Below are 11,117 nucleotides of genomic sequence, written 5' to 3' on the forward strand. Positions count from 1 at the left end.
AAGCTTACGAAGCCGCGAGAAACATCTAGTTAATTATATTTCCTAAAAAACACCTAACAGTGGATGTTGAATGGGACGTCCACTTATCGTCCTCACCAGTAGTATACAAAGGACTTCGACCCTTCCCTTTGAGAACCAAGTGAAAACATATCCTACAGTGAATTGCGAAGCGAAATGACATCGCAAAATAAAGAAAGTGGGAAATGGTCAGTTAAAAATTATATACGTGGAAATCCTGTGTCACTTTCTCCTGTAAGACTTTCCATAACCTAGAAGAACAGCGTATGAGAACATGACGTGGCTACAGCGTGGTGTGGGGAGGGGAGGGGTCGGGACGACGCTACTGAGAAGCGCCGGGACGCCGAGATATAAGCGCCGCGGTGCCGCTAGCTCAGTCAGTCAGTGAGTCAGTGAGTGAGCTGCAACAGCTTAATCAGACATGAAGCAAGAGATTTCTAATATCGTGGATACCTTACAGCGATTTAACATGGAGTAAGTCAATTAATTATTATTCTCTTTTATTTTTATTATTGTTTTTTTATTTTATCAGTAGTAATTACTAATATTAAAAATAAATAAATTTTGATTTTTTAATATTTTTAAGGAAAAATGATTTTTTTTTTCAGACATTTGCCATAGTTCAGTAATACAAAAAAAATCAGTAACACTACGTTTCGAGATCTGCAATCTGATCTCTTCTTCAAGTAATTTAGTATTTTGATTTTAAATTTTTATTAGTTAAAATTTATTGTAATCACATTTCTCAGTCGAATAACTTGGGAACAATTTTAGATGACAATCACGGCTCTATAAGAATAATTAATAACATTTGTGTGCATTTTATAGAATGTTAAAACTCAAAAAAACTACAAATTAAGTTAGGTTCCCATTATTAATTTGAAAACCAAAGTTTTACAAATTATCGAATAAAAAGGTGGGATGGGACCTTTCTTAGAATGTTATAAACAGTTTCTGCAGTTCTTAAGTAGAAATATAAGTTCCTGTTAATACTAGGACTTTGTAGGTTCATTATACTTCAAATTGGTTTCTATTACATTTTAAGCTTTTCAGCATGTTCAATTTGAAACAAAAAAAATTGTAATGTAGTGAAAATAAAATGTTTCTGTAAGGTACTCATAAGTAAACGTTTATAATAATCCGTTATCTATTTTGAATTAGGCCTATAGTAAACACGATTCAAAGAGCATTTAGCCTATCACACACAAAATATGGAAGAGTTGAAAAATCTGCTGTAGCCAGGCACTGCACTGACTCAGAACACAGAACATCAAATAAAAATCTAAAATTAATAAAAGAAGAAACAAAATCAATGAACCTAAATGCTTAAGAAACGCTACACATAAACAGAAATAAAAAACTCATAAGCAATAAAGAAGGTCCTATTGAAAATGGCAGCCTTCTTCCTTCTCATTTTATTCAAAAATTAAACTGTAGTCATACCCAATTTTCACACTGGCTGAAATATTTTCAAATTTTTGTATTTGCATATTTTTACGCCATATGGTATTTTAATATTAATTATAACAAAAACAATGTCAATCTTTATTTGAGGAGTCCCGGTGATGACTCTGGTGGTCGAAAGACCCCGTCCAAAAAATAAACTATATTGAAAAAGTATTGTTTTAATAGCATTTACTATTATTTTAAAATTTTTTCCAATTGCTCCAAGATTCTTCAAAAGTTATAATGTCAATCGGTAGATTTAACTATATTTTTTACAATTATTTTCACTTTGCGTTGTTTTAACAAAACAACAACCTTGTTTGATAATATAGTAATTATATTTTTTCTTGTGCCGTTAGAAAAGTTCCTATCTTGTTTATGTATTAATCTTAGATAATGATCGAGTAACACTGTTAGATTCATTTTTCATCTTAATTTACTCATTTTTCTAAGTAAATTTAACTTATACCATCTATGATGTTCAACTATAACCTAAAACCAATCTTAAGAGACTTTCGGACAATTTCTAGCTCTAAAGCGGCGTCCACATTGAGCAAAAACTAACTCGAAGTTAGTTGGGAAAATAAACAAGACACTTTCTACAGTACGCGAAATATAGAAAAAACAAACACTCGCTGGTCGTGAACTAAACACAAGATCATGGTGGGCGGGCAAGCGTAAAATTAGTGATGACTTCAAACAAAGTGAAAGAAAAAGAAGCTCAATGTTTAGCCGCGACTGGTAAGTAACAGGGGTCCATGACGCACGTGTTGTTGCACAAACACGGGGACTCGCGCCTGCCTGCCTTCTAGCACGTCTCCCATATTAAATAGTGATGGGAGAATCGAATACGGTATATTCGAAAACACCCTTGTATTCGAATATTTGTATTCGAATGCTTGTATTCGAGTACTTTATCTGCGCTGAGTATTTCTAACAGACAAATCTGGACTTGACTTATTTCCTTCCAGAAATCAATTGTTTCTTGGTTATTTAGAAATTGCCAATACTACAAAGGTGGAAAAATCCCTGGCTTTTTGGCCCCTACAAACATTATCAAACAGTCTCATTCGATTGTTTGATATCTTTGAATATACTTGATTATTTTTCTTTATCATAATGGATAGGGGAAATTATCTGATTGTTATTATAGTGTTTAATTTTCTTACACGGAAAAATAGATAATTCTTATTGAAATTTAGTGATTTATTGATATATACACAAGATTTATGAAGTTCAGAAAATTTTTTGTTTAATTGCTACTTTAGTGCCATCTGAAAGACGCCTGTCGTCAATAATCGTAGAAATAAATTTGAGCCATCATATTTTGTTTTTCATACAACAAAAATAAAATTTGATCTTTATCTTTATTATTTACAAATGTATTCATTAGTTATTGAATAGTTGTATAAACATATTATATTCATTTGAAACCCTCCAATAAATACTAGAATATATAAATAAATGAATGCGAATACAACTCTTGAATATATTATTTGAATACTATTAGTCCGAATGAACGAATACTGCGGGTTTAAATTTAATTCTACCAAAGGAATTATATTAATTCAAAAGTATTCAAATTCATTCTGAGGTATTCGAATAAGTGAATAACCGGACTGAACTGTATTCGAATACTATTCGATTCTTCCATCACTACAGTAAGGTGTGCGTGACGTGGTGGTCGGCAGATATAATACACGGCTAAGTAAACACAAGATCGTGGTAGGCGGGCAAGCGTAAAATTAGTGAAGAGTTCAAACAAAGTGAAGGGAAAAGAAGCTAAATGTTTAGCCGAGGCTGGTAAGTAACAGGGGCCCATGACGCACGTGTGGTTACACAAACACGGGGACTCGCGCCTGCCTGCCTTCTCGCACGTCTCCTCTAATCCATAGGACCCATATATACATAGGAACGTGTACGGCAGATAGAATATACGAATAAATGTTATCGAACATTCCCATTCGATTGTTTGATATATTTGAATATACTTGATTACTTTTTTTATCGTAATGGATAGAGGAAATTATCTGATCGTTATTATATTATACCAAAAAATAGATGAATTGTATTGAAATTTAGTGATGTCCTGATATAATAAAAAAGAGTAAGATTTCTATCTCTAAATACAAGTTTATACGGCGATATTTCAAAAGTGTTTTCCGTTAGTTAACCATATACTACCCTGTGTGTATGGTCGGTTTCGAGCAGGTATACTAGTATCAGTTCGCCAGTTTACAGTAGAGATCCTCATACAAGATGTTTGAAAAAGAACATTATACTAAAGCACCACGACTTTTTCATTACTTAAAAGTATACTTGTAAATCTTAACTGTTTTAGCTTTTCAATTTCTTGGAGGATTTCGTGAACGCTTTAAAATGAGCTTTTTGTATATTTTGTATTGTATTTTAAGTCTTGTTGAAAATTACAATACATAATAATACCACAATTCTTTGGAATACAACTTTAATACTTGTAAACAATTTATATCAGCATGAAGTATGAGCGTTGAGAATTAAGCTTATATCTTATGAGTTTTACTGTACCTTCAATTTTACAAGGATACATTTCACATCCAAAGAGTTTCAATGGAAGTATCATACTGTAAACATTTATATCTTGAAAATATCGAACGTTGAAACTTAAAATTAATTTTAGAGAAAATGGTACATAAAGTATATTTACATATTATAGATTCCCCACATTACTCCGTTTTTTTTTTTTTTTGTTTTTTTTTTTGTTTTTTTTTTTTTTGGGAAATACCAGAAAAGTTCATTATCTTGTTTAAAATCGTTCCAAACTTTAGCAAGCATATTTTGATATACCGTATTTGCGATTTATGGATCGACCACCTCAGTTGAAAAAAGATATTTTTCTTTATCTACCTCTTCAAAAAACGTCTCCCTTCATGAGATGCCCATCATAATTAGAACTAATTAAGCAAAGATCGTTAATACATCTAATTATGTTTCAACAACTGTATGATTTCAATCCATCCATCCTGTTGGAAAACTAAGCCATCTGAATTTGTACATCACCGTCTAGCTTAGAAAAGTTTCAAATGTCAAATTGCTGTTTAAATAAATGTCCACTAAAGGATATTCTGACAAACGGTTATCAGATTGTTGTGTTTTCTCCTAATAAAAATCCTACAGTATGTGGTGACGAAGTGATTATATCCACATTATGTTCATATAGTTATTTTTTTATTTAGGTATATAAAATATTAAGTTAGACTGTCGGGGGAACGAAATCTTTAAATAACATCAATAAAGGACAATGACATGGGCAACCGATCGGGAACGGAGAGTAAAATCTATTTCCACCATTTGTTTCGAAATCACTTCTACATTTAAACACACGCACAAACGCGCGCGCGCGGACGAGGAAGCCTCTGCCGTTCCGTTTGGCAACTAGTCACGTTTGTTAGGTTAGGTCGTGCAGCTGATTATTATTAAACAGCTGTTTATCAAAGCGGCCGTATCCGCACTCAACAGTTGTTACCATCGCCAATTACAAAGACCACCGAACAGACGTCAACTGATGAAATCCGTCTCTTCAAAGCCCCACAAATATCGAGTGATAAATGTGCTCGGTTAAAATTGAAAATAGGCCTAGCTCGAAATAATGACGGCAGTGGCGAGCTCAAAGTGAAGTCTCAGATCTTCTGTTTACGTAAATAAATCTCCCAACGCAGTGCGGCGTTTATATGCCAACCTTCCTGATGTTAATATATTGCAGTTTAAGATATGCTCTTGTCTTGTTTCTCTGTAAACGTTGTTTGTTTTTGCTTTATTTTTTTTTTTTTTTTTTTTCAAGACGCCACGCCGTACTGTGCCTGCTTTCTATTTTTACTCAATTTATCGTACAAGGTGTAGGCTAAACTTATTACTGTATCAGACATTTTTCTTCAAAGTATCTTTTTTATTTTTTACTATATGTGATGGCGAAGATAAATTACCTTCATTACTTTAACGGATATATAGACCTGTACGGTTTTCCGTTCTTAAAAGCTGTTTCATCGTAGTTGAATTTGAATCAAAACTTTTTAATTACAAAATTATTGAACTATACATTATATAAAAATAGTCAATAGTGTATGAATGTAGCCTACTTGAATACAATTTTACGGTTTCAAATATTTTATATGCATGTGAATAAACAATACTTGCCAATTAAGTAAAAAAAAGTATTGATCTGCCTTTAGGAGCATTTTATCTCCTAGAACTTAAGAAAACCTATTACCCACTATATTGGTTATATGAAGTTATAGGCCAATATCAATATTTACAGTAAGCGGATTCAAAAAATAGATTGACTTGATTATTATTATGTTTATTTATAGTTTTTTTTTCTTGCAGTGGGGACGCCGAAGAATACTGCACTGTGCGCCATTTCTCCATATCTGGTCGGAAAGTGGTCAACAGAGGTGATTCATTCAAAGTGAAGAAATCAACAAGCGGCCATAGCGTTGCCTCTATCGGCTCCACAGGGTGAGGCCTTCAACCTCTCATCTTTTTTATTGTTGAGCATACCAAAATATTAAAGAACGTTGTAATGATATTCTTTATTTTCAACAGAAACGATACTGAATCCCCCCGCATGTCTCCGACACCCCCCGCCCCGTACAGCGTCGCCGTCCTGGGTGCCCCGTCAGTCGGGAAGTCTTCTCTCGTATCTCAGTTTATGACCTCAGATTTCCTCCATGCCTTCGAGACTTTCACAGGTAAATGGAAAATACTGAGTAAACACTGACAAAAAGACACTGTTTTCCAGAGAAATGATGCAAAACTACTGAACACAATCTGAAAGAAGTCTAGTAGTTTAAAACTTGGTTTCTTTGGATAAAAAGCCTTATTATAATTTTCTACTTTGGACTAACTGGCAAATGTTTGTTTCCTCAGGTGACCGCAGTGACAAGACAGTTACCGTATTGCTGGATGGTGAAGAATCAGAGCTTACTTTCACAGATCTGCCGTACGCAATTCTCAAGGTAGGCTACCTAACAACATTTTCCTTTCGCTTACATATGATGTGCTGTCATGCTTTATCTTGCTTTATAAAGAAAGTGGACGTATTTTTACTATCAAAAGGTCTCCTTAATTCCCTTGTGTCCAACATGCCCAAGGATGGCCTCTTTGGATAAGTCTTGAAAGCCGTTGGTAGTGGCTTATACTCGTAGTTGTGAAAAGGACGTCCTGAAATATAAACCTTTAGTAAAAATATTTTTGTTTTCAATGTTTTTTCGTTGAGTTAATTCTTTCCAAAACTCAGAATTTTTAGATCTGTGTTGATTGAAATCCCTTAGAAAGGAATCTCTCAAAAAAGACGCAAAACTCTCTACAAAATCATTATTTCTAGAGATGCTCAATTAATTGTGTTTTTGGAGTATCATCAGATGATTTTGGATTCTTGGTAGATCATTGCATTTAGTCCCTTCGCTAAGATCCCATTCATTGTTACAGCGAAGGGACCTACTCCAGGCAATCCACGGTTTCTGCGTGGTCTACTCTGTCACCGACCGGGCCAGTTTCCACCAAGCAGAACTGACCTTGCAGCAGCTGGCCGCCGATGGATCTATCGACCACAAGGCCGTAATCTTGGTGGCCAACAAGGTGGATCTAGCCCGTGGCAGGACCGTCTCCGAACAAGGTAAGCTGAATCTCGCACTTTACCACTTTTACCAATTGAATTTAACCATAGCAAAATGCTCATTTATGTTCACGTTGGTTCATTTATATCAACTTCTTCCATGTATAATCAAACAGTTTTTTGATATCGGAGTTTACACACTGATGAGAATGTATATGTAGAGAACCTAGGATTTATAAAAAGTCATTTTGTAAAATCTTAGCTAGTGTCACTTTTTGCAAATCTAACCAAAGAGAAATTCTAAATTATTTACGAACGATATTTTCATCGTCTTTATGCTGACGCTAATTTTTCTCAATCTTACAGAGGGTCGAATCCTCGCAACGGCCTGCAACTGCAAGTTCATCGAGTGTTCAGTGGTGATCTGCCATCACGTGGACGAGTTGCTGGTGGGGCTGGTGGCACAGATGAGGCTCAAGTTGGGTGTAGCGGCAGTGGGGACAGCGGGATCAGTGGGGACAAAGCGTGGGAGAAAGTACAGAGGAGCCAAGACATCCTCAAGTTTCCGCGGCATCCTCAGCAAGCTCCGCCTCACCAAATCTAACTCGTGCCATAAGCTCCATGTCCTGTAGTTGAGGCAATTTTGAGGACACTCAATTAATTCCAGTTTGAGGGAGCACACGGTGAAAAAGACTGTTCATTCGGAAGAGATATTCTTTTCAGAAAATAATGCTTTTATTCTTCAAAGCTAATGCCACTGTAAAGTGTACTCAGAATTCTACGAGATGAATCTAAATTTAACTGTAATCCAACCATTTTCAAACTAATATTTTTATATTCTATTATTTTTTTGTATCCTGACGACACATCAATAGTCCTTTTGGATATATAAATCAACTATTGAAAAGAAGAAATAAGTACTTCAAGTTCCTATGCACAGTAATAACTGATTTTATTTACAGAAGATTATTAATAGAAGGTATATTGTAACAGAATATTTAAATTTTATAATATTTGTGTTATTCTATATTATTTACTTATGATTATTGTAATTATTGTACTTCTTAGAGACTAACACATTTTTATTTATTATGTAAATCAATATTTTATATTTTGTCTTTTTGTAATTCATACATCGTGAAGAAATATTTTAATAGTTTAAATATAAGTTAAAATTAATTTTAGTTGTATTTATAGTAATTTCATTATTAAATAAGTTATTAATTAGTAAATTAGCCTACTGCTAAACTACTTACTCTTACAAAGTACCATTTAGCATTGAAATGTAGTAGTTTTTATTGTTTTATGATAAGTAATAAATTGTGTACACGTTATACATTATTTATAAATAATTATTATAACAATAATTAATTAATCGTTTATTACGAAGGATGTGAAACAATTGTCAATAGAAATGCGACTGACTGTTAATGTTGTTACAAACTGTTGTTAATTTTATATCAATATTTTATATGTACTTTATATCGTTTTATAAAAAATATACTATTTTATAGTTTTTTAAATCGCAGTCATTTATTTACTCCCGATTATCCCATTGAATAGATCAGTTACATTTCAGAACAAAAAAAAGGATTTAAAATCAATCTCACAGAATTATTGTAGCAAATGTTTATGGCTGGATTCTTGTCACAAACCAAACCACTCAATTAAGGTATTTTTTTGTTTACTATGGGTTATCTGAATTTTCATGCCGAAACTGTTTATAAAATTACTTAAGAGACTCAGCTAATTTGTTACTTGTGATTGTTCGACGAAAATACCGTGCCCAAATCTGTATTCGAACCTGTTCTCTGTAGTGATAAGCTGAAAACCTAACTATTCTACCATCAAGGGAATCATTATGTCATTTAGATGTTACTATTGATACAGGAGGGCACTATGCATTTACAGTAAGATCTAAATAAACTTGCTTAGTCAACTTGCGATTTAGGGTTTCTGGCCCTTCTGACAAACTTGCAGCAGATAGAGCACCAGATAATCTTGGTCCTCAAAAATCTTTTTGAGTGGTGTCAATTAAAAACTGATCATTTATAACTTACACGAACTTTAATGATTCCACCACGTATGCCTATATCCCTTTTCAGTGTAAATCTAATCTAATATACTATACAGCCGCATGTGAAACCACTCACTCACTGATGGATGTATACAAATTCTAACCTACTTCTAGAAGTGCTGCAAACTTGAAATTTGGCACGCGGGTACCTTTTGCCGTGTAACCGACAGGAAAAGTCTGAAAACAAGGAATTTTTACTTTTAAACCCCTCAAAAAAATTCCCAAAAAATCGCGCATTCTTCAACCCTGCAGGCATTTTTTGTAAGCCCGATAGCGGGCGAACCGTTGGAGCTAGCTCGGATCTGATGAAAAATTCATAGTCAGGAATGAAGTGAACTACAAAAAAGGTCCAGTGACTTTTTGCTTTATCTTCCATGGTTAAGCGACAAAACGCTCGAACATTTGAAATTCCAGAGATTTTTTTCGATAAAAATAATGTTTCGAGCCCGATAGCGGCCGAACCGTTGGTCATAGCTCAAATCTGATTGACCAATCAAATTAGCAAATTGCGCGAATCTACAGAAAAGGTCCAGTGACCTTTTGCCCTATCTCCATTGGTTTGGCCGAAAAACGTGATTATGTGAAAATATTTTGGAAATTTTCGCCTACAAATTTACATTCCGGGCTTGATAACGGCTAAACGGTTGGTCGTAGCTCAAAACAAATCTTCAACGGAATTAGTAAATGACGTGATCTACAAATAGTTTCAGTAACGGTTTGGCCGAATAACGCGTTTTAAATTATTAATTTTTTCAGTTTTACTTTAGAATTTCGATTCTGGGCTTTATTGCGGACAAACTTCTAATTGTAGCACAGAATAAAAATTTTATTTTAATACTAAATAAAGCGATCTACAAAAAAGGATCAGTGACTTTTTACTCTATCTCTTTTAGTTCGGCTAATAAATGTAAATATTTCGTAATTTGTATTTAAGAACTTTGTTTCTAGAGTTGATAGCGGTCAAACAGTTGGTATTTTAAATGTAAAAGTTTTTATGACTAACCATTGATAAGATCTACAAAAAAAGGTCATGTAACTTTTTGTTGTACATCCTTTAATAAGCCTGGAAAACTCTATATATGGTAAAATATTTGTCGTGAATTGGCAATTTTTTGAGTTTTAAATTTATGTGCGATAAATAGTGTAATTCATTCCAGATTCAGACTGCACTTGCTTTGCTAGGTTAACGAGTAAATACAACCCCACATTAGAAATTAGCTGAGCGTTAGCTAAGCGTCAGTAGTAGATATGGACAGAGTGAAGTTTTGTTTTGTTCACAGACACAGCACCCTCTAAAATAGATCCCAGTGTGTCATTTACCCCCGGTAACATTAAACCCCCCCCCCGGGAATTTACTGGTAAGACCAGATAACCTCCTGGGTAAATTAAACCCCCTGATGTCTTAACCCCCGGTAACATTAAAAAACCCCCCAGGGAATTTCCTGGCATGACCTCATGTCCGAATTTTTTACCAATCACCAAATCCCTCTCATCCCCGATTTTTGCTAGCGTACATCAGATCTCTACCAATCACCAAATCCTTTAACCACGCCCCGGAATTTCCTGTTATGACTAGATAACATCCTGAGTAAATTAAACACCCCCTGATGGCATAACCTCGGTAAGATTAACTTCCCCCCTGGGAATTTCCTGGCATGACTATATAAACTCCTGAGCAAATAAAACCCCCTAAACAACTTTAAAAATGTTGACTTAGGGTAGGTTTTTTACTATATTTCCACTCAACAATTTACAATAGTTGACAGGTGCAGACTTTACTACCACGCTCTGTACCTCCTAAACCAGAACTCGTAGCTCAAATCTGATGGCATAATCGTAAGACAAAATTAAATTTCCGACAAGAAAGGTCCAGTCACTTTTTTGTCGTATCTCTAACGGTTTAGCCGCAAAATGCCCTCAAAAATCAAAAGTTTGGACGAATCCGGAAAAAAATCAATGAAAAAGGTCAATTTTTAAATCCCT

General features: G+C 34.3%; 1 protein-coding gene across 1 annotated transcript; it reads left to right on the forward strand.

Moving 5' to 3' along the window:
* Positions 1-384: 384 nt before the first annotated feature.
* Positions 385-8,150, forward strand: LOC124356227 (ras-related protein Rap-2a-like). Its single transcript, XM_046807412.1, has 6 exons — positions 385-492; positions 5,827-5,958; positions 6,046-6,191; positions 6,370-6,458; positions 6,931-7,117; positions 7,424-8,150. The coding sequence occupies exons 1-6, from the start codon at positions 440-442 to the stop codon at positions 7,687-7,689; spliced, it is 873 nt and encodes a 290-aa protein (XP_046663368.1). The 5' UTR covers positions 385-439; the 3' UTR covers positions 7,690-8,150.
* The last annotated feature ends 2,967 nt before the right edge of the window (positions 8,151-11,117 follow it).

This window comes from Homalodisca vitripennis, chromosome 2, assembly GCF_021130785.1.
Source record: "Homalodisca vitripennis isolate AUS2020 chromosome 2, UT_GWSS_2.1, whole genome shotgun sequence".
NCBI lineage: Eukaryota > Metazoa > Arthropoda > Insecta > Hemiptera > Cicadellidae > Homalodisca > Homalodisca vitripennis.

What these genes read in the sequence shown, in the direction of transcription:
- LOC124356227 (XM_046807412.1), top strand. Translation starts at nt 440, where the DNA reads ATGAAGCAAGAGATTTCTAATATCGTGGATACCTTACAGCGATTTAAC. An exon ending in GCCTCTATCGGCTCCACAGG is followed by an intron (nt 5,959 to 6,045) that starts GTGAGGCCTTCA and finishes TATTTTCAACAG; the next exon opens with AAACGATACTGAATCCCCCC. An exon ending in TGCCGTACGCAATTCTCAAG is followed by an intron (nt 6,459 to 6,930) that starts GTAGGCTACCTA and finishes TCATTGTTACAG; the next exon opens with CGAAGGGACCTACTCCAGGC.